Source organism: Pelodiscus sinensis, chromosome 15 (genome assembly GCF_052426305.1).
Source record: "Pelodiscus sinensis isolate ZL-2025 chromosome 15, ASM5242630v1, whole genome shotgun sequence".
Lineage (NCBI taxonomy): Eukaryota > Metazoa > Chordata > Testudines > Trionychidae > Pelodiscus > Pelodiscus sinensis.
The window spans coordinates 34,386,113-34,409,113 of NC_143066.1; the positions used below are offsets into that span (position 1 = coordinate 34,386,113).

Consider the following 23,001-nt stretch of genomic DNA (forward strand, 5'->3'; position numbering starts at 1 on the left):
CTGATGTTCATTGGTGGTTTGGAAATATTCTCGGAGGCGGCGAAAAAAACCCTCAAGGTCACCACAAAATTGTATCCAGGATTGTTCTATCTACTTCCCAAGATCCATAAACCTGGGCACCCCGGACGTCCCATCATCTCTGGTATTGGCACGCTCACTACTGGTCTATCCAGCTATGTAGACTCTCTTCTCAAACCCTTCGCAACCAATACCCCCAGCTATCTCCAAGACACTACAGACTTCCTAAGGAAACTACAAAACATCGATAACCTCCCCAATAACACCATCCTTGCCACCATGGATGTAGAAGCTCTATATACCAACATCCCACATGAAGACGGATTACAAGCAATTAGAAACACTATCCCAGAGGACACTACTGCCAACCTGATAGCAGACCTATGTAACTTTGTTCTTACCCACAATTATTTCCAGTTTGAGAACAACTTATACCTCCAGATCAGCGGCACAGCCATGGGTACACGCATGGCCCCACAGTATGCTAACATCTTTATGGCTGACCTAGAACAACGTTTCCTCAACTCCCGTCCCCTTTCACCCCTTCTCTACCTACGGTACATCGATGACATCTTTATGATCTGGACGCATGGCCAAGAAACACTGGAGATATTCCACAGAGATTTCAACAACCTACACCCCACCATCAACCTCAGCCTGGACCATTCTACACGAGAAATCCACTTCCTGGACACCACAGTACAAATCAACAATGGAAAATTAGACACCACTCTCTACAGAAAACCCACCGACTCATACAGTTACCTACATGCTTCCAGCTCCCATCCAAAACACACCACACGATCCATCGTCTATAGCCAAGCCCTTCGATACAACCGCATCTGCTCTAATCCCACTGACAGAGACCAGAAGCTTCAGGATCTCTACCAAGCATTTATAAACCTCAACTACCCACCCGGAGAAATAAAAAAGCAAATTGAAAGAGCCAGACGAGTACCTAGAAACCATCTACTTCAAGACAGACCCAAGAAAACCAACAATAGAACACCACTTGTCATCACCTACAACCCCCAACTTAAACCTGTCCAACACATTATCAATAAACTACAGCCTATACTGGAACAGGATACCATACTCCAAGAGGCTCTGGGAGACAGACCCATAGTCTCCTATAGACAACCACCTAACCTCAAGATGATTCTTACCAACAACCACAGGACATACCACACTAATACCAACCCTGGTACCTTCCCTTGCAACAAACCCCGTTGCCAGCTTTGTCCACATATTTATTCTGCTGATACCATTATTGGACCTAACCAAGTGAGTTATAAGATCAAGAACACATATTCCTGCGCATCCAGAAATATAATCTATGCTATCATGTGCCGAAAGTGTCCGTCTGCTATGTACATTGGACAAACATCTCAGACACTTCGCCAAAGGATTAATGCCCACAAAACAGATATCAGACAAGATCACAAAGAAAAAACAGTTTCTTGCCATTTTAACCAGAAAGGACACTCTCTCAATGACTTAACCACCTGCATTCTGCTACAAAGACCTTTTACATCTGCACTTAAAAGGGAATCCTCTGAACTGTCATTCATGTTAAAATTCGACACTCTCCAAAGAGGATTGAACAAACACTTGAACTATCTTACACATTATCAAGATAGCTTTCCCAATTATCACCTCTAATACCATTAACTCACAAACATCCCACTCTCCCCACCTCTAATATCGTCAATTCACAGACACTTACCTTCCTTCCTCCCCCCCCCTGCATCTCCCTCCTGTTCTGAAATGTGATTTGTCCTTTTCATATGTGTTCATTTTTTTAATTGTATCCTTTGGTATATGTGGTTGTGACTATTTTCTTCCACTATTTGATCTGAGGAAGTGGGTCTGGCCCACGAAAGCTCATCATCTAATAAACCATCTTGTTAGTCTTTAAAGTGCTACATTGTCCTGCATTTTGCTCCTTTGGTAAGACATCCTAATTCTTTCCCATCCCGCCAGAGGACTTACTTCTACATAGGAGGAAGGAGAGAGGACAAGGTGTGGGAATGGGGGTGGGTTTCCAGGAGCAGGGTCCCTTTAAGAGTCGAATGGAATGTATCAAAACAAAAAGGCTGCTCGGGCATTGGCTGGGGGGTCAGCACGTGAGTTCACAGCTGATTTCCTGGCCTTTTTTTTTTTTTTTTTTTTGTTGCTGCTGCTGTGTGTCAGTTTTCAGCAGGCGCTTATCATGTCTCTCCCCGCCGGCCGCCCCCGTTGTGTGCCTTCCCCCCTGCCGAGTGGGGAGAGGAGGGTCTAGTCTAGCCCTAGCCATTCAATACCTCTCTCTGTCCCCCTGTAGACGTGACCACCAAAAGAAACCCCACATTCCCAGCAACAGCCCACCCCGCAACATGGCTCATGCAGCCCAGCTCAGTATCCTGGAGCAGAACTGCCCCATCCAGGTGGAACACGACCGCAAGAGGAGACAATTCACAGTGCGGCTGAATGGTAAGATCCCGGGCCGGCTGACCATGGGCTCTCACTTTTCTTTCTTCCCTTTCTCTCGCTGTCCTCCACCCTCGCCCCCACCCCACGGGTTTTCTATCTTTTGTTTGCAAGTAGAGCAGAGAGGCTGGTGAGGAGAAGAGTGCCCTCTAGCTAAACCAGGGACTGGCTTTCCTCTCCGAGCCAGGCAATTCTCGTTCTTTCCCTTTTTCTACATTATTGTACTGCAACACCGAGGGTGGTTACGCAACAGATTAGTTTTGGTGTTAACAAAGACCCACTGAAGACCATATAGGGGAGGGAAAAGTCCAAGCAACATGCCTCAGTCTGTTCCCGTGGGCAGACATTTGGGCACGGAAGCCCTTTCATTCCTCTAGCCTGCTTTTGTTACTTTCTGAGAAACTGCTGCTGTGTTTGTTCCTCTCAGGTTGGCAGAACACCTGTCTGTGTAAGGTCTGTTCATACACATTTGTAGTTTGCAGGGCTGGTTTCCTTTTCTGACCTGAGCAAGAGCTGTGGAAGACTCCAAAGTGTGTCTTTTCTGCCAACCGAAGTTGGGCCAATAAAAGATATTCTCTCACCCACCTTGTCACTATTTATAAACAAGCCCGAGATTGATATTGTCCACTTCTTCCCTTTTCTGTAAACTGCCTTGCTCACCTAGCCTTCCCTCCATATCAGCTAATCACATAAAAAAAGTTTTTAAACTGCCCTCACTATCTGCCATAACTAACTAGCCCTGAATCTTATTAGAGAGGTAGCCGTGTTAGTCTGATCTTGCTAAAACAAAAGGAAAAACTATCTAGCACTTTAAAGACTAACATCTTGTGCTTCAAACTAAAAGGAGCAAATGGCAGGTTGTTGGTTTACCTTCTGTTTGGTTGTTGGTGTGGGAAAGGCTTATGGACTTTCTATAAATTACCTTGGGGTGTGAGAAGTTATCCATAGCATGCAATTCTCAGGGCAGGGGAGATGTTTTGTAAGCGCCTGTCAAAATTAACATTTTAAGTGCAGACTTAACTTCTTGGAGTGTGACTTCTCTGACTTTAGTGCACTCCGAGAATTGCACATAACAAGTGTTAAGAAGCCAGGTTGCACATTTAAAAAAACAAAAATTCTAGCTTGACCCCTAAAGTTGCAAGGTGAGGAAGAAAACTGTTAGGCCCTAATTCTGTAAAACATATGCTTAGCTACTTTGAGCAGTCTCATTGATTTCAGCTGGACTACTGGCAAAAGTCAGGGTTAAATATTGGGTAAGGATTTGCAGGATTAGGGCCTTGGAAGCCACAAACTGACATACAACATTCAGAAACTAGCAATTAAAGCTTGATGTAGCTAAATATATTTCAAGTCGTCTTCAAGACCCCAATCCTGCAAGTGCAGCACACGTGGAGCAAGCTCTTTGCACAAGAAGGGTGGGGGGCTGAATCCAATCTGTTATAAGCCCAATCCTGTGACACAAAAGACATTCTACTGAAATCAGGCAAAGTACTTATGAGTGTGTTTGTAGGTTCCGGGCCTATTACAGTTAACAGTGCCACACAGATCTGGTTCTAATGTGGATCCTTGTAGCTATCCCTCTTCCTACATTTACTTAACTGTAAGGAGGAGAAATAAGCACCCAACAATATCTCCTGTTGTCAGGCAATTTTTTTTCTCAACAACCGTTTTAACAGTTAGCTCCAAACATACAAAGATCCTAAGGGCTGGTTTGTTTGTTTTGTTTTTAGTTGAGAGCCACATTGGAGAAAATAGGCTATCTTCCGGCAGTACAGAAATTGCAGGGTATATTGCTTAAAAATGTGGATGCATGGTTCAGAAATTATACATGCAGTAGGAGGCATTCCCAATAAAACAACAAGAATGGTTCTATGTTTTATTTTAGTTTGTTTTTATAAGCCACTAATTACAAAGTACATCTTCAGGTTCAGCAGTGGGTGAGATGGACAGGACACTGAATGTGGCTGAGCTTAGGATAATAGAGATTCAAGAGAAGGAGAGAAAGCCATTGTGAAAGGGTTTTCACTTGAAACTGCTATGGAGAGTCATAAAGTGGTGCCATTGTTTAAAATGTTTACACAGGCAAAAAGCAAGGAGGTTAGGGCACAAAGTTATTAGGGGGTTAATTTCTCATCAGCGTAGTCCAGATTAAAGTCTCTGCCAGTCATATTGTTGGCATGGGGAGCCTTAGAGACTGGAAAAGGGACTGGTGGGAGAATACACTTCAAACAATGGAAAACCACCTTTTCAAAAGTAAAGCAGATATGCTAATTTCAGTCACTTCAGGATGGGCTTGATTTAACTCCTGTGAGGTCAATGAGTTGTCAGGTTTTCAAGAGCCCAGTGTGTTGGCTGTCAGTGCCTCAGTGGTCAGTAGTAGGTGTGGGGTGTGAGAATCTGGCTCAGAGTTCTCTTGAAAACTTGACTCTGCAAAATGCAACCGCTCAGCAGTTGCATGATGAGCTACTCCTAATACCGCTAAGTTCTTACTGTGCCACCGTTCATCTGCATGACTCAAAACACTGTATAGAAATTTAGCTTCAGGGGGTAGCCGAGTAGTCTGTAACTGGAAAAACTTTAAAAAACAACCAATAGTCTTGCAGCACTTTAGGGTAGCCACCCTAGTTCGAACTAGGGTGGCTAATGTAGTCATTCGAACTTGCAAATGAAGCCCGGGATTAAAATATCCTGGGCTTTATTTGCATGTTCCCCGGCGCCGCCATTTTTAAATGCCTGGTAGTTCGAACTCCCTGCCTGCGGCTACACGTGGCACGGGCTAGGTAGTTCGAATTAAAGCTCCTCATTCGAACTACCATTACTCCTCATTGCAGGAGTAGGGAAGGGAGTTCGAACTACCAGGCATTTAAAAATGACGGCGCCCGGGAACATGCAAATGAAGCCCAGGATATTTTAATCACGGGCTTCATTTGCAAGTTCGAATGACTACATTAGCCACTCTAGTTCGAACTAGGGTGGCAGTGTAGACATACCCTTAGAGACTAAAAAATATGTAGCTGGTATCATGAGCTTTTGTGGGCACAGCCCACTTCTTCATGGGTGAATGGAGTGATTAAAGGTCCAGTTTAGTTTTATTGTAGCCATCCTACCGATGGGGAAGTGGAGGTGCAGAGAAATTAAGTGATTCACTCAAGGTCACATAATGAATATGTGGCTGAGATGGGAATACAACCACAAACTTGTTCTAACCCAGTGGTTCCCAAACTGTTCAGCATCGCGCCCTCCCTTTCTGATTTTTTAAAAAACCCTCCCCCCTCGCCCCCCCCCGAAAAAACTTGTTGAGCCAAAAAAAAAAACCCGAGCAGGGCAGCAAAACTTGATTGGGGGGGGCTAGGTTGCCTCATGCGCCCTCTGGAATTTCTTCATGCCCCCCAGGGAGACACCTCCCCCCCCCCCCAGTTTGGGAGCCCATATGAATCTAACCACTCCAATGTGCTCCATCTTCCTTATCAGTCGATCTACTTTTGTGTTGGAGCTAGCCCCATTGGCTTATAAAAACCAAAACCTAGGACGCAGTCACAGGATACACATCTCTCTTCAGCAGAATGAGGCTTGATACTTGTTTCCAGTAAATCACTAGCAGTGAGAAACCTTCCATCTGTCCCATTTCTCTTGTGCTTAATCCCAGGTGGCACGTTAGTGCCCTTGTTTCATATCTCCCTAATACAGTAAAACCTGCAAGCACAGTTGGGTCTCCACTGAGTTCAAAGAGGTACCCAGCCCATAATGCTCTTGTCATACACAACATGATGCAGGCAACTAGCAATGCTGTGCCATCTATGGGCTTCTGGAATCATTGCTAGATCAAAAGCACCTAATGGTAGTAGCGGTCTTTAAACACTGACATGACTGTTAAGAACATGTCTGTATCTCTAGCTGCTCATGGCTTATCATTGATTCCATTTGCTCTCTGTGTGTGGCCTCGTCATGAACTTCCCTTCTCTCACGTGCGGCATATTCATCATCTATGGGGAGAACTTGTAGTTTTCCCTCATTTCGCCTCCCCCCCCCCAAAAAAAAATCTTCCTTGCCATATATGGCCTCTAAAATTCTGAATAAAAACAGCTGTTTCATTTTAAGGCATTCCCTTTCCTTCTTTGCATCCCAAATGCTGAAGCATGAGGAAGCAGACTGGGTTGAGTGTGTGTCCCATCTGAAGGAAATGCAGAAAGTAAGAAGCCAACTGGATTTTAGTCCGCTAAGGTGGTGTACGGTAGCACACGCAAACAAAACGGTTCACAGTGTGATTTTCTTTTTAAGCTGACAGAGGTCCTTTAATATACCACAGCTGTCCTCTCCAACTACTTAATCTTGAGGTGAATTCTCAACAGGAAACTGTTGTGTTTTTTTTTTTTTAAAGTAAGCCCCTCTGTTTTCTAAGTAAGTGCTTTTTAGCGGCAGTTGCATTGTCTCTGCTTTATATGGTATGCTGTGGTCTGTTTGGTCTTTCTGCCCATTGCGTGGTATCATTGCTAAGAAATCTGGTCTTGCTCTTAGTAGAGTGCTCCCTAGATCAGATGGATGGAGTTGCTTCTTAGAACAACTTGTTCCTCTTAATTCTGCTTTTCTCTTATGCAGCCACGTCCTCTAAAAGCTTTAATGATGCTCTTTCAACTCCCCAGCCATCAAAGTTTAGGAATAGTGTCCAATCTGGGCTGAGAACTGGGGAGTATTCTAGTGCACAGAAAACAAAACCAGTCACTGGGAATGGCATCCACCTATTTTTAAGGAGCTGTTGCCAGCTTACCAAAGCAGGAATCAGATTTTCTCGTGAAGTCTATAAGTGTTGTTCTGGATTTTTGCCAATGTAACTGAGATCCGAATTTGGTCCAGCAGCTTGTCAGCCCGACCCTTCGTTTCATTGAGTGCACACAGTGCTGTGTGGTGGAATGGAACATGCTGAAGTGAATAGGGCGCAAGCAGCAGAAGTCACCCTGTTGAGGACTCCTTCTGTCTGATCAGTCTAGGATATGAACATCTCCCACATCTTTAACATAGCTTCCGTCGCCTCTGTGTAGGAAGGGAGTGTTCTCATTGCACAGACAGGGACCTGAGGCATAATGTGGCTAAATGATTTGCCTGAGGCCACACAGGACATTGGTAGCAGAGTAGGGAACCGACTGACCCATTGGACTAGCCTTTCGTGGCCTCATGCTCCTCACGAAAGCCTCATGCAGCAGTAGTGAATAAGTGGAAAGGGTGAGGAACTGGCAAGACAAGCGCTCTATTTGTTACATATAAGCTCCGTTTTGGCCAGCTGTCCGTCAGCCCTGAGTAAACCCTGATTTCACGGACTGCTCGGAAACGGTGACGTTGGCCCAGTGGTGTGACTTATTTTCCCTACAGCATGGTGGAGGCGGAAGTGGGAATGTCCACTTCCCCCTCCCTGCGGCTGAGGAAACCAGGGCTCTGGGCTAATTTGGCAAATTGTGGCAGGCCCGGAGGAGGGGAAGAGAAGTGTAACCGCCTGGCACCAGCTGTTTCCTGTCTGGCCAAGCAACAGGGAGCAGGAGTTGGCACTGACAAGGGGAGGCAATTTGGAGCCTTTCCCTAGCTCATTCCACGGCAGCCACTTGGAGCTTGAGTCAGGGTGTGAAAGGGGCCTTTCCCGGGCGGGTGGATCAGGGTGTGTATGCGAAAAGGGCCCTCCCCAGTAGGACATGGGGGAGGTTGGTACTTGGTCTCACCCCAGTCCCCATTGCCTGTGCATGGTCCCCTCACATACTTGCTGGTGCTCCAAATGGCAGATGTCACTCTCAGCTCCTGCTGGGGTCTGCCGTGCCATGGCCAGGGTCCCTACATTCTGTGTGCTGTCTCCTCCATCCAGTCAATGTTGGTCTGACAAGAAGCAGCACCGGTCGCCAGGTGCCGTGGGCCAAATGGACAGTGCTATGTGGCAAGACACCCTGTGCCATAAACAAGTGGGGCTGGCAAGGGGAGGGGATGCAGGGAGGGCTACCCAAAGGAACAGGAAGGGTGCACGAGGGAGCGCCGGGGGCAGTACACTTCCTGGCAGGGCTGCATTATGACTTTCGTGGGCCCTAGGCACTTTTGCCTTCGTGGGCCCCTTCCTCCATTAAAAAAAAAAATTTTAATTATTTTTGATATAACTTTAAATACTTCAACATTTTATGTTTTTTTTTCTGTTTTAGGCAAAATGTAATAGGTTTTCGTGGGCCCTAAAAGTTTCATTTTTTTCTGATGTGAGGAAAAAAATTAACATTTTCTTCGACCCTAAAAGTTCATTTTTTTTCTTCTGATTTTAAAAGAAATGAAAACATTTTCGTGGGCTCCTAAAAGTATTGTGGGCCTTAGGGACTGTGCCTACTGTGCTTAATGGATAAGTCGGCTCCGTTTCCTGGGAGCTGCCACGAGTCACCTTAAGCCCCCTTTCCATCATACCGCACGTGCTTTACTCCGTGGAATGGAACCGCCTTGCCACCCATCCACCCCTCTCTGGCACAGGACCAACCCACTACCCCCCATGAACAGCCGTGGTCTCTGCCAGGAGGAGGAAGCTGGGATGCCTGCTCCCATCTGCCCACTGTTGGAAAATTCACAGCGGTTCATGTGGGGAGGGATCCGGCGGCTGGGCATCTCCGTGGTGCTGCCGTGATGACTTCAACAAGCCATGATTTACCTTATGGCGAAGGGCAGGTGGTGCTGGATGGGCTTCTGATCTTAAGACCCAGGACAGCTGTGCTGTGTTCTCCTCTTGGTGGGGACGGGTTAGCCGCTAAGTATCGTCTCCTTTGTGTAAATGTGTGTGCCCGTATCTGTGCGCACATATATGTAAAGTCACGGGCACTGACTGCACCTCCAGACTAATTGTAAGGGGGGGTTGAGCACCTACAATTCAATGAGCGCTGCAGCTGTTGAGCATCTGTAGAACCGGCTTGTAGTTAGATGGATTTACTGCCGTGGTGTCCTCACAGGTCTTCGGGCTCTGTCGATGATGATAACCAGAAGGTTGCTTGCATGCATGCTCAATGATGTGGGCCCAATGACCATAGCAAACCCTGAGAGAGCCCCCAAAGGCCACAAACCAGATAAGAATCAAAGATGCCAGGCTAGGTTTATTGTTAAGCGAAGTACAATCACAGTTGTCAGTAGACTCTACTGAACCACTACACACATGTACTTGCCACAATGGAATGACTCAATCAGTGGGAAATTTTCACTGCCCCATAGGTCATACAAAGATCGTCCCCCCAGCACACTACCTTATATACAGGTACAAACAAATCACACCTCACTACTGACGTCCGGTTGCCACCCTCTGACGTTATCAGGTTATCACCCTCTGACGCTATTTAGATACGCCACCCATCACCCTGTACCTTGTGGTTTGGTTAGATCATCTTTATCCATCTGCTGTCATGTTCGACCTTTTCCTGAACCTGGGTCTGTATCTGTGGGGAGTGGGTACCAAGGTCTTTTTTAATGATCTGGTGGTACCATATGATTTTAACTTATGACTAGTACCCTTATTATTCTGCACCTGGGCCTATTACCAATTAGTGTTTTGCACTCTCAGCCCTGTTTGTGCCAAGTTCTGTGGGCAAGGGCCTGTCGTGTGCTCACAGCTTAGCTTTGCTTTATGTTAGCCATGGTTTGTCCATTGTTAGCTAGGCCTCAGGCCTCAAACCGGGCCTGTGCTTCATTGCCTTATGTTTTAGACCTTCATCTTACTACCCGGCTCGCTAGTCTGCCTACCATGCATTAGACCTACTAAACACACAGTGTATTTTCTGAAGGGCTGGGCTTGATCTGTTGTGTTTTGTAAAACTGGGAACTGAATTTAGAGGAGGTGTGTAAAGCCATGTAATGGTGCAACCTCCCCCCACCCCTCCTTGGAGACAAAGCTTTAGATTCCATTTTGCTTGGTCAGGCTCCCTTAGACCTACTGACACATAAGTGATTCACATGCCACGCAGCCAGAAAAAGCCAGGGGTGGGAGGGTGCTTTTCAGCCTCTTTATATCATCCTCTGAGTTGCATTTCTTGCAGGAGTCAGTGCGCAAGGGAACATCTGCAAGTTTGCACCTGGGTGTAGCGCTGTGGGGTCAAGCGCTGTAGAAACAAGAGCAAAGCTGTCCCTGCCCCCTCCCCCCGAGAGCTTAGTGTCTCCATAAACAAGAGAAATCAGGCTCTGACTTGTTTTGCTGGTGGGTGCTTTTCTCCGACCCCTCCCACATTGGCAAGCAGTAGGCGGAGCCTCAGGAGGAAGCGGCTGAATGCAGGTGGGGCCTCAGGGGGAGGAAAGCAGACAGGAGGAGGGCCTTGGGACGGAGCGGCAGGCAGGACCTCAGACCAGAGAGACTGAGTTGGGGCGGGGCTTCAGGGTGGATCAGTAGGTAGGACCTTGGAGGGAAAAGGGTGGAGCTCAGGGCGGAGCAACAGGTGGGTTCACAGGGGCCTGGCACCAGGGCCCACAAAACATCTTGCCTTTCACATGCTGAGCACCCCGTTTTTTGTCGGTGGATGCTTGAGCGTTGGAGCACCCAATGAGTTGGCAGCTGTGCAAGAGAGGCCATGAGGGAGGAGCCAGGGACCAAACCCACCAGCAGGGCAATGATTTGCAAAAGTCATGTTATACCAGGAACAGGGTAGGATGCTGGAACATATTGGTGACTGGGGATGAGTCTTAGGCCAGGTCTACACTACACCCAGAAGGTCGGCTTAAGGGACGCAACTTCAACTACATAAATACGCAGCTGGAGTTTGTTTACCTTAAGCCAAGCTTGGTGCTGTCTTCACAGAGGGAGGACGATGGGAGCAAATGCTCCTGTCAGCTCCCCTCACTCTTTGTGACTGCAAGGAGTACTGCGCCGACTGGAGCTGTCTTCTGCGTTTGATTTAGCAGGTCTTAACTAGACCCACTAAATCGAACACCAGAAGATCGATCTCCAGCATGGCAAGTGGAGATGTTGCCTAAGTAAATAAGGCCTTCCTTCTGGAAGGAATCTACTATTGGAGCAGCGCAAACCTTTAGGGATGAGGTGCAGAATAAGGGCTGAATAACACAAATTCAGGCCAGTGATGCACTACACGCTGTTGCTAGCATTGCTGTGTCAGCCGAGTTGTACAGAGTTGTGATTTCTGACTGATGCAGCTGTGCCAGCAAAAAGGCCCTGGTGAGGGTGCAGTTACATTGGCACCACTGCTGCTGGCATGGTTCATTTCAGTGTTTGGGGGGAGATGGCGCAGGAATAAGCTATACCAGAATAATGGGAGAATTGCCAGGGTACCTACATCCACACTAGGGGCATTTTGCCAGTGTGGTTACACCGGTGTAGTGTCACGAGGTTCATGCTGGAGTGGTGCCTCTTTCGGGTGATTCTAGGGATTAGCTCTGTGCAGGTCAGCTCACCCTTCCTTCTCTTGCACTGTCTGCAGCTCTCCTACCCCTCCCAGAGTCACAGCATGGCTTTGTGTCTCAGCCCTCCAGCCAGATCACGCTGTAATTCCCCTTCCAGCCGGCAGTCCTGCAAAGTCTTTCCACTCAAGCAGTCCTCACACTGGCTGTCTTGACCCTCCCAGTCCTGAGCAATCCAGACAGTCTCCTCGCTCACTGCTGCAAGCAGTACCGCTCTGGCAAGGGAACCAAAGGCCGCTCTCCACTCTGGGTCTCCAGCCAGGGCACTGCGGCAAGTGATTACGGTCTGCGGCTGCGCCCACCATTGTACTCAAGCTCCTGGGCCGCTTCCTACGGTGTTTCTCAGTCCTCCCTGCCAGACCCCTCTCTCTCAGGCCTGCAAGGTCCCGGGGGTTCCTATCTCCCTCCACTCTTCCTTCTCCTTTGCCCCAAGGGGAGAGACTACAGGCTTCCTGCTGCCTCTACACTATTGCCGGCATCCCAGCTTTACCAAATCCGTCTCTTCCCTCACAGGTGAGCTTCTTTCTGATCAAGGCTTTCCACACAGCCTCAATCTTTCTCATTCCCCACCTACTGGAGTTCTGGCTCCTCCAGAGCCTCCTGCTGTGGTTCTGGCTGCACTTTTCTCCACACCTCTTTATTTTCGCACGCCACACCCGTGGCCCCACAAAGTCACGAGACCTCATAGAATCCCAGGGCTGGAAGAGACCTCAGGAGGTCATTGAGTCCAGCCCCCTGCCCAAAGCAGGACCAATCCCAACTCAATCATCCCAGCCAGGCCTTTGTCAAGCTGAGACTTAAAAACCTCTAGGGATGGAGATTCCACCCCCTCCCTAGACAGCCCATTCCAATACTTCACCACCTCTTCATCAGCCTCCTCCTTGCCCTGGCCAAGGCTGCCCTCGACCACACCAGGAGAAGGAGAAGGAAGAGGGAGTGCTCTGTGAGGGCGGGGCCTATTTCCAGTCCTTGGTCTCACGCGTCCCAACAGAGTTTCTTTGGGCAGCGTCTACTGGCTCCCTGGGTAGCTTTGAGGAGCAGTGGGCACTGTCCACTCGCTGCTCGGTGTCCCCTCTGGGTCCCTGCACCCCGATCCTGGTTTTCATTATTCTCCTCTGTCCCCCATATTCATCTGGAACCCTGGTCCAATGGTCCTTCCTGCAAGCTAGGGGAGGAGTCTTTAGAAGCGGGTAGGCCTGAGCCTGCTCACTTCCCAGGATTTCCAATATGGCCACCGAGTTGAGTGCTTGGACCTGCCTGGTCTAATTCTGCTCTCTCAGGGCTGGCTTAGGCACTGATTCTTTGGGTGCTCTGGGGCTGGAGCATCTGCGGGGGGGCGGGGAATAGCGGGTGCTCAACACCCACCCGCCACAGCTGTTCGGCCATGCCATTAAACAGCTGTTTGGTGGCTTGGGAAGGGGATTCAGGGAGGGTGGAGGGTGGGTGGAGGACTTGAGGAGGGGTGGAGAGGGGGAAGGAAGAGGTGGAGCCAGGGCAGGCCTTCAGGAGAAAGGGCAGAGTGGGAATGAAACTCCCTCCCCCCCCCCCCCCGGCAAACTAGACATCAGAGCTTATGAAAGCTAGAGTGGGAATACACCCCATCGCATATAGTTATCATGGCAAAGTACCCATACCGTAAGCATGGCCTTCAATTCCCCTCTGACCTTCCCCTGGGCATCTGCCACCATTTGCTTTGGTAGCAAGCTTTAGCACTTTGTTTTGACCTTACCATCCTGGGGGACCATTAATTTTCCCTACTGTGGAGAGGGAGAGATTCCTCCTTTGGCATACCTGTGTAAGAGAGGCTTAGAGTAGACCTTGCACACGTAGGGCACGCAGATTCAACCTCTCAGCTGGCCTGGGGGCAATGTAATGATGAGCTGGGATGGCACCAAATAGAATCACGCTTCATTTTTCAGTCACATTTGTTTGCAGAGCTAACACACTGAGAGTTTGTAACCGATCCCTGATCTCCTGCAGCGCTGGCAAAGGGGAAGGAGCAGTATGTGAAAATGACTTCAACAGAGTTAACCGTCTCGGCGGAATCCCCACAAAGATTCTGTTTCCGTTTGGTTTCTAGGTGAAAGTTCAAGGGTTCCGATTCTAAGTTATTCTGTCCTATCTGAATCGTTCATCCCTATTGCAGTGTGACCCCCGTAAACCAATACCCTGAAAGGAACAGACCTTTTGAAATCCTGGAGGGTTTATTTATGAAATCACTAGCAGGCTTACCCGGCATTACCCAAGTCCAGCCCAGGATGGGGGTGGGACCGCAAACTCTATCTGCCGGCTTCAGCCTGGAGATAGGGGTTCCATGCAGGCCACCCACCAGTGCTCCTCAGGGAAGTCCAGGGTGTCAACTGTTGCCAGCCAGTGACTTCCCACTGGGGTGCTTGCTGCCCCCCTGTGATCATCCCACAGTCTAACTCCGACCTGCCAGACCCCTCCCTTTCAATTTTAGGAGAAACAGTCTCATTCCAGGCACATTCCATTGTCCTGGCACAATCAAACCCTGCACAACCAAAGAGGAAACTGCATACCAAATTTGGTGGTCCTAGCTCTTATCATTTTGGAGGCATTCTTGACCAAACAGACTAACAGACAGGCAGATGCACATTTCTAAAATGTATACAGGCAGTCCCCGGGTTACGTACAAGATAGGGACTATAGGTTTGTTCTTAAGTTGAATTTGTATGTAAGTCTGAACTGGCTCCAGATTCAGCTGCTGCCACTGAAACTGACCAGGGGCTGACTACAGGAAGCCAGAGTCAGAGTTGCTCTGCCCCCAGCTTCCTGGAATCAGCCTGATCAGTTTCAACAGCTGCTGAATCTGGAGCCTGGGACAGAACAGCTGGGGCGCTGCCCGGTAGGTTCCCACAGGACCAACCCGGCAGCACCCCAGCTGCTCTACCCGAGGCGTCCCACAACAAAAGCCTGGTCCGCTAGACCCCCCAGCAGACCAGGGGGACAGGAGCGAAGCCGCACAGGCAGCGGGAAAAGCCCCGTTTGTAAGTGCGGATCCGACATAAGTCGGATCCTCGTAAGTCGGGGACTGCCTGTAGATAGATGGTGGCTATTTGTGCTCTGTATCCGGAACCTATCCATTTCATCTACTTCTCCCCTCATGCAGAATTCAGCAGCCATTCTGTGTTCAGGCACAAACTGCTGCAGAGGGCACAAAGGCGCTATGTTGTCTCTGAGGGATCTTGCTTGTGTGGGTATTATCAATCTACAATAAAGGTCATTCTGAATGGAAGAATAAAGTTGCTATTTGAGCGAGATGGGGGAAACCTCCCCTGCAGAGAAATGCATGCATGTGTTTCTTCTCATGCAGTGAAATTCTTTTGTGGGGAGGGCTACCTGACAAAGCAGTAAACTCCCAGGGAACTAGTACACGACAGCAATGTAAGAGGAAACTGTCCTGATGCAAAGACTAGATCTGTTAAATATGCTTTTTTTTCATAGCGAAACAACAGCACTCATAAAGGAGCAGAGCTGTCTGATCTGATAGCTAGTCGGTGAAGGACAGTTTGTCACATCTGCTTGTCAGATTCCGGAGATACCCGTTCTTCCTCTCCTCTGCCCCGCCTTTCACCCCTTCTGTAATCGTTTAGCTCAACTCACTGTTCTCGCTGTTCTACTCACAGTTCGATGCTGTTCTCAACTCACTAAATGCCTGACCACAGCTCCTTGAGGGTGGCTGAGCAGGCACGTTGCTAGCATCTGGGGTTTGTGGTGGGAAGCCAAAGCCCTTGACTGTCTTGTGTGGCAAGTGTTGGTTTACCTGACTGTAACTGAATATTGCCGGTGACTGATTGCAAAGGTGAAGCACTGCTCAGCTTGCCTGACTCCAGTTCTGCATTCATTAGCTATGGAGATCGCTTCTCCCCCTTTCTCTGCGCTGCAGCAGGGCCAGGAGCTTGACAGAGAGAAGGTGGCCCAGTCTCTGAGCTTTCTTCCATCCTGCAGGGACTGCTTGGACAGGGTGACTTCTTTGCTGCATCTGTTCTGCAAGGCTGACTTGTAGCCTTTGTAGTCCTTGCTTCACAATGCCACCAAGTCCTCTCTTAGGAGCTCTGATGCTATATCTACTCAGAGCTCGCTTTTATGTGCCGCCGCCTGAATGGCAGAAGCACATTTTGAGCTCTAGTTATCGCTTGTTAGCTAACGTGGTGAGAACACACCTCTTTTCCTGGAGATCACAGGGTTAAGACTGCGCCCCTGAGCTTCTACAAAAAGGAGTTCGGTGGCACCTTAAAGACTAACAATTTTATTATGGCAGAAACTTTTGTGAGTTACAATTCACTTCATCAGATGCATGAAGTGAAAGAAACCGATGGTAGGGATACAGAGATGGGAGTGTTACAACAATGCTAATTCAGTTGGGGTGGATGTGGCCCACTTCCAACAGTGATAAGCAGGTGAGGATACCTAAAGGGGATAATTACTAATCAGAGAGAGAGATTCCCAATCTGTATGCAGACCCATTCTGATGGTGTCAAATTTGCATATGAATTCCAGCTCAACAGTTGCAGTCTGGTTTGAAAGATTTTGCTGTTGTTTTGCTTAAGAATGGCAACTTTCAAGTCTGTAATTTTTGTGCTCTTAGTTTGTCTTGAAATGAAACGTGCTTCAGACAAAGGAGCAAGGATCCCCACAGTGGAGGAATTGCCTCCTGACCCCATCAGCTGTTTGTGCCCTGATGCAAGAGGGTTCATATCCTTGATGCAGTCATCCAGCTTCACATAAATGCTGATACTGCACCTTTTGTCCCCACCCTGCTTGGTTAATTTCACTTTTATTGTCTCTTTGCCCTATGCAAGTTTCTGGAACTGTCTGTAACTGGCTGGAACATGTGTTTGGGAAACTTGCATGGTAAGTTTGAATGGGGGAATCCTGTCTTAAGCAAAAAAAAAAAAAAAAATCCTGCCTTGCCAACACTGATTCAGCATTCATGTTAACACAGCATTAGAACCAATGGGAATTTTTTGTAAATTGCTGCCGATAGACTGAGCCTCTGTCAAGAAATAGCAACTGGGAAGGGACCAGACACTGAAGCCATATCTACACTAAAGATGTTAAGGACTAGTTGACTAGTCAAACCCCCCCCCCCCCCCCCTTGCTGCCTCTACCCTTTCTCAAAAAAAAAAATTATAAGTGTCCTAGTTTTCACACACAATTTTTTTTTCTACCATTGCAACACATTTGTTTAAACAACTTAATCATAGCTAGGCGAGCGATGAAATGTTTGGGTGTAAAAAGTACAAAAATAATAAAGCTGTAAATAAAATAACAAAAATAATAAAACTGTAAAACTTAAAACAGAAGTTCAATTTTCTTCAAATTTCAGTTGTCTTGACATACCGCCCAGATTTCTCTCGAGTCCCCTAAGAGTACTCGTACCACTAGTTGAGAAACACTGAGATAGAGGCAGCAAATGGGGGGCAAGGGAGTACTTCAAAGCGGCTCCATATGGCATTACAAAAGCAGCGCAGCATGGAGCCCGGGGTCAGCGGGGGCCTCTGAGTCCCCCGCTGACCCAGGCTCCATGCTGGTACTTCCGCTTTGAAATGCACAAGAGCCCCCACTGGGGAATCTTGTACATTTCAAAACTGGCACACATGCAGCCCGGAGTCAGTGGAACTTCCCAGCAGGGGCTCTTGTACATTTCAAAGGAGGAATGCGGAAGTGCCTATCGACTAGTCGAGAAGTCGATGGAAATTCCATCAACTACTTGACTAGTAAAATAACAGACAGTTAACATCCCTAATCTACACAAGAAGGTCGTACAAGTACAATTTAGAGATTCTTCATTATCCATGATAAACTCAGTTGACCACCGCTGGCGGGTCCTAAACAGCATACTAAGGCTACCACTTTACTGCCCCAACTTTATCAGCTGGTCAGCTAGTCGAATGGCTACCCACCTCATTTCCAAAGTCCAGGGGTTTCAATCCATTCAGTTTCTCATAAGAAAAGCCTTACAACATGGCAATGAAAAGTCAGCTGATGTCAATCAGTCTCTTACTCAACCAGGGTCACTGCTGCAGGGAAATCCTGGATGGCGAATCACAAGAGCCTGAAGTGGAGGTGAGAGAGATCTGGGAAGCTTTTGGCCATATAACTTCATCTCTGTTTGGGCTGGATGGGGAGGGAAATGTGGAGCCCTAGGAGTTGGAAAACAAGAAAGAATCATAGATCACTAGAACTGGAAGGAAGCTCGAGAGGTCATCGGGTCCAGTCCCCTGCCCTCATGGCAGGACCCAGTACTCTGCCCTCATGGCAGGACCCAGTACTGTCTAGAACATCCCTGATAGACATTTATCTAACCTACTCTTAAATATCTTCACAAATGGAGATTCCACAACCTCCCTGGGAAATTTATTCCAGTGTTTAACCACCCTGACAGTTAGGAACTTTTTCCTAATGTCCAACCTAAACCTCCCTTGCTGCAGTTTAAGCCCATTGCTGCTTGTCTTATCCTCAGAGGCCAGGAGGAACAATTTTTCTCCCTCCTCCTTGCGACACCAGACGCTAGTTGTTCTTGCAGCCAGGCTGGCTGACAGGGAAGGTGAAGGAGGCAATTGCCCTGGGGCCTTGGTGATTTAACAGGGCCCCGGGGGCCCCAGTTACTGCCGTGGTAGCGCTGCCTGCTCTTGGGCAAGTGTCTCTTTATGCAAAGATGCTTTGGATATGCCCCATGCAGGTTCCAGGACAGGGTTTCTGGGCCCTAAAACCTGTCTGGGCCGTATCAAACACGGCTTGGAATCAGACAAAGGCTGTGCCCACACTGCTGCTTTGCTGTGCTGCAACTTTTTCACTCAGGGGTGTGAAAAAGCACCCCCCTCCCCCCGAGTGTAGCAAATTGCAGCTCTGTAAAGTGCCAGTGTAAATGAGCTTGCCCGTCGTTTATATAGGGTGCTGGGAGAGCTCTGTGCCAGCGCTGGTGCCATGGCCACGCTTTCGCTCAGTGGCGCTTGAATGGTTCAAGTGGAGACTTGGCTCAAGAGACGACTGTGGCTTTTCCCCAGAGCAGGCAGGATGGGCCCGGGAAGGGGAGAAGAGGAGAGGCAGGAGCAATTGCCCTGGGGCTCGTCTGAGCAGGTGGGGGGCAGAGCTGCTCCGGGCTCCTCTGGCAGGAGAGGAGGGCACTTTGAGTTCCTTTGGGTGTGGGGAGGGGTTGTGGCCATGAGAAGGGGGCAGGGAGCCTGTTAATTTCTTCCATGGGGCCCAGAATTACTGTCCGTGGGCCTGCCTGCAGCCCATCTTGCTGTGAATTGATGCATCTTTCCTGTACCCCTCAAACTCCCTGCCCTGTACAGTCATCTGCTCTGCTCACACAAAGGAGGGAGACACGAGGAATGTTTCCCTCTTCTCCAGTGTTTATATCTCCCACCGTGACTCTCCCTCCGTATGCTCCTCTCACCTGCTCCGGATGAGGGCTGGAGGGTGCCTGTTTTTGCGCATGCTCTCCTGGCTGAACTAAGGGCCGAGGGAGGAGAGGAGAAGGCTGGGGCCGAGGCTGGGAGCAAAGGAAAAGGCTGGCTCCAAGGCGTGGCTGCAGACCTGTAGACATGAGCCACTCCCAAAGCTTTCTGGGTTAGGTGCCCCCACGGGCTGAGGGAGAGAAGAGGAAGGCAGTTTTGCAGCACACGTTTGGTGGGGATGGTCTGGGTCATGCCCATTTTTACTATTCATTTGCCTTCCTTTTTGTAACCAGCTTGATTCAAAAGTTTGAGTTGCTGGATTCTGATTCTTATATTCACAAGCACCATTTTTCTTCCTTCACCTTTTTGCAGATTTCAGTTGTTATCCCTGGAAGTATTTGAGGGTCAGTTTATGTGTGTTCAGTGCTATTGACATTTACTGATGAAAAATCGAACTCTCCCAAGCCTACTGGGGTGGAGAGTGGTGGTGCCCCGTAACCTTTAAATCTAACATTTCATCTCTGCTCAGCCTCCTAAATTAGCTCCTCTCCAAGCCCGGCTCTCTATAGGAATGCATGCCGTAGGGTAGTATTCTATACGTTGTACGCTATCGAGCGTGGCAGTGGCTACTTGATAGCGCGTGTATGGTGACAGCCTCCCGTTCCTGACTGAGTTCAACAGGCCTGTTGTGCCAAAGTTTCTCAAGACCCCTGGCTGAAGGCAGGCTCAGAGTTGTCACGTGCATTCCAGCTGGTCTCCCCCTCCTTGGTTTGCAGACGGCCAAGTTCTCCCGCAGTAAAGCGGTAACAGCTGGAGCTGCCTTCCTGAGCTAGAGGAGGGGATGGATGCTGGAACCCAGCAACGGCTCTGGCTCCCTGAATGGTTTGTGCATTCTCCATAACAGCAGAATTGCAACTTCCCAGGCTGCCTTTCCACGGGCTTTGCCTTTTTCTCGTTTCTCTCCCCCACCCTAGCCTGACATCAGGAGGCCTCCAAGGGGTGGTGAGGATGCTAGTGAAGTTCCTAATTATTTTCTCAGTCATAAAACACCCCTCAGCTGTGAGGGCAAATTCCTGGCTAGTCCTGTGCTGGGAGGTCAAAAGTTCCTTAGTAGCATCCATGGGGCTGGGTGAAGAACAGATTGTGGCTGTGGTAAATTGGTATTAGAGTTACGTTTCTGTGAGAACTAAGGATGCTAAGTAGCAAGTAAATAACTAATCGTTAATTTGTATCGAGTACACAATTAGGGTGTGTCTAGACTACAGAGTTTTGTCGACAAAAGTGGACTTTTGTCGACAAAACTATACCTGCGTCTACACTACCGCTGAGTTCTGTCGACATAACGTCGACAGAACTCAGCAGTTTTGTCGACACTGGTAAACCTCATTTTACAAGGCATAACACCTTTTGTCGACAGAGTTCTGTCGACAGAAGGTGTTATTGCATCTAGGGTTGTGTCTAGACTACAGGGTTTTGTCGACAAAGCACCTTGCTTTGTCGACAGAACTGAATGTAGTCTAGACGCTCTTTGTTGACAGAAGCCTGTAGTCTAGACGTACCCTTAGTTAATAAGGGGCCGCTGTGGCTCTGCAGTTTAAATGTAGTGGAAGCCAAGTGTGCATGGATGTAGAGGCAGTAAGGTGGGGGTGGCGGGAGAATGTGAGCCGTCGACTAATCCAGTGGATCCCAACCTTTTTTATGCTGCGGACTGGCAAACCCATTCACAAACTTTTGGTGGACTGATAACATTTTATTTGCATATATGCAAATAAAACGTTACCTGCCCACCTAACCCCAACCTAGCCCCTTGCTCCCCGGTGCCTAATGCCCTGTGACCCCATCTCTATGCCCCGTGCCCTTTGACCCTTTTACCTCTGACCCCTACAGCCTATGCCAACACCTTCTTGCCCTGTAACCCCCCACAGTGCCCTCACTCCACCCACACACCCCTCAGAGTGAGGCTGCCCCCTCTAGATAGCATGGCCATTAGTGCCACGTGGGCAGGGGGAGTGGCAGTTGGTGGTGCGCAGGCTCCCTCCCCCTCCACGCCCCCTTCCTCTCCAAGCACGTCTCGCGCCCCCATGGGTAGAGCCCTGGCCAGACCACCATCTTACCTGGGTGGGAGGGAAGGAGGGGGGAGGTGCCTTCTGCTCTGCCTCCTGCCACCGCCTCAGCCCCCGTGCTGTGCTGAGCAAAATAAGCCACCACAGATGCCGTAGCTGAGCCACTGCAAACAGCCGGCTTCAGCTCTGGCAGCCACCTCAGCCCGGCAGCCAGTTGTTCTCTGACGGCCACTGGTCCGCAGACTGGCAGTTGGGAACCGCTGGACTAATCGACTACTCTTTTCCATCCCCAGTCAGATCATGGAGGAGTTGGCAGGAACGCCACCGGGACCAGGGAGGCCTGTTGGTTAGGGCACTTGCCTGAGCCTTTGAATTTTCTGCTCCACCAAAAGCGTCCTCTGTGAATCTTGGGCTAGTCACATAGGGAAACTGAGGCACCGGGAGATGCTCAGTGCAATGGGGATAATAAAGCTCTGCTCCGCCTCACTGGGGTGCTGTGAGACAAACACACTGAAGACTGCAAGGTGCTCTGGTACTATGGTGATTGAGTGAGGGATAGATTCCAAGAGGTGGGTTAGAAAGACCTTCATGATGTCTCTGACAGGCTGATGCCTTTGAGGTGTGGATAAGAACGGCCATACTGGGTCAGACCAAAGATCCATCTAGCCCAGTATCCTGTCTTCTGACAATGGCCAATGCCAGATGCCCCAGAGGGAATGAATAGAACGGGCAATCATGGAGCGATCCATCTCCTGTCACCCATTCCCAGCTTCTGGCAGTCTAGGGACACCATTCCTGCCCATCCTGCATAATAGCCATTGATAGACCTATCTTCCATGAATTAATCTAGCTCTTTTTTGAACCCTATTAAAATCTTGGTCTTCATAACATCCTCTGGCAAGGAGTTCCACGGGTTGATTGTGTATTGTGTGAAGATATACTTCCTTTTGTCTGTTTTAAATCTGTTCCCTATTAATTTCATTTGGTGACCCCTAGTTCTTGTGTTATGGGAACAAGTAAATAACTTTTCCTTATTTACTTTCTCCAGGATTGTATAGACCTCTATTATATCCCCACTTCGGGACTTTTCAGCTTAGAAAAGAGACTGTTGTATTAATCTTTCCTCATTTGGCAGCAGTTCCAAACCCCTAATCCTTTTTGTTGCCCTTTTCTGAACTTTTTCCAATGCCAAGGTATCTTTTTTGAGGTGAGGCAACCACATCTGTACGCAATATTCAAGATGTGGCCATACTGTGGATTTATATAGAGACAAGAAGATATTCTCTGTCTTGTCCTCTATCCCTTTTGTAAATGATTCCTAACGTTCTGTTTGCTTTTTTGGCTGCTGCTGCCTAACATGACCTGCACCTTTTGACATCTGCCTGTAGCTGCTGATCTTGTTACACCCTTTCCTTTTGACTGCTTCCTGTGTGAGTTACACCAGCTCAGCCTCCACCAGGTGTGATGTGTGTTTGTCTAAGGCACCCTTTCTCAACATGCCAGTAGTGACTTCAGGGCGAGGGGGCGTCATGACCACCTTCCCTTCCCGTATTCCCAGAGGGCAGGGGTACCGAAGGGGTTGGGAACAGTGTGGGAGTCTCTGCTGGTGTGACATGCAAGCTGAGAGG

At 48.7% G+C, this 23,001-nt stretch overlaps 1 protein-coding gene across 1 annotated transcript in view; it reads left to right on the top strand.

Annotated features, from left to right (window-relative positions):
- Positions 1-2,177: 2,177 nt before the first annotated feature.
- NATD1 (N-acetyltransferase domain containing 1) overlaps positions 2,178-23,001 on the top strand; it is a 48,642-nt gene continuing 27,818 nt past the window's right edge. The window contains exon 1 of the mRNA XM_006126620.5: positions 2,178-2,490. Coding sequence (XP_006126682.1) covers positions 2,394-2,490 — 97 coding nt within the window. The 5' untranslated portion in view covers positions 2,178-2,393. The remainder of the gene's footprint in view (positions 2,491-23,001) is intronic.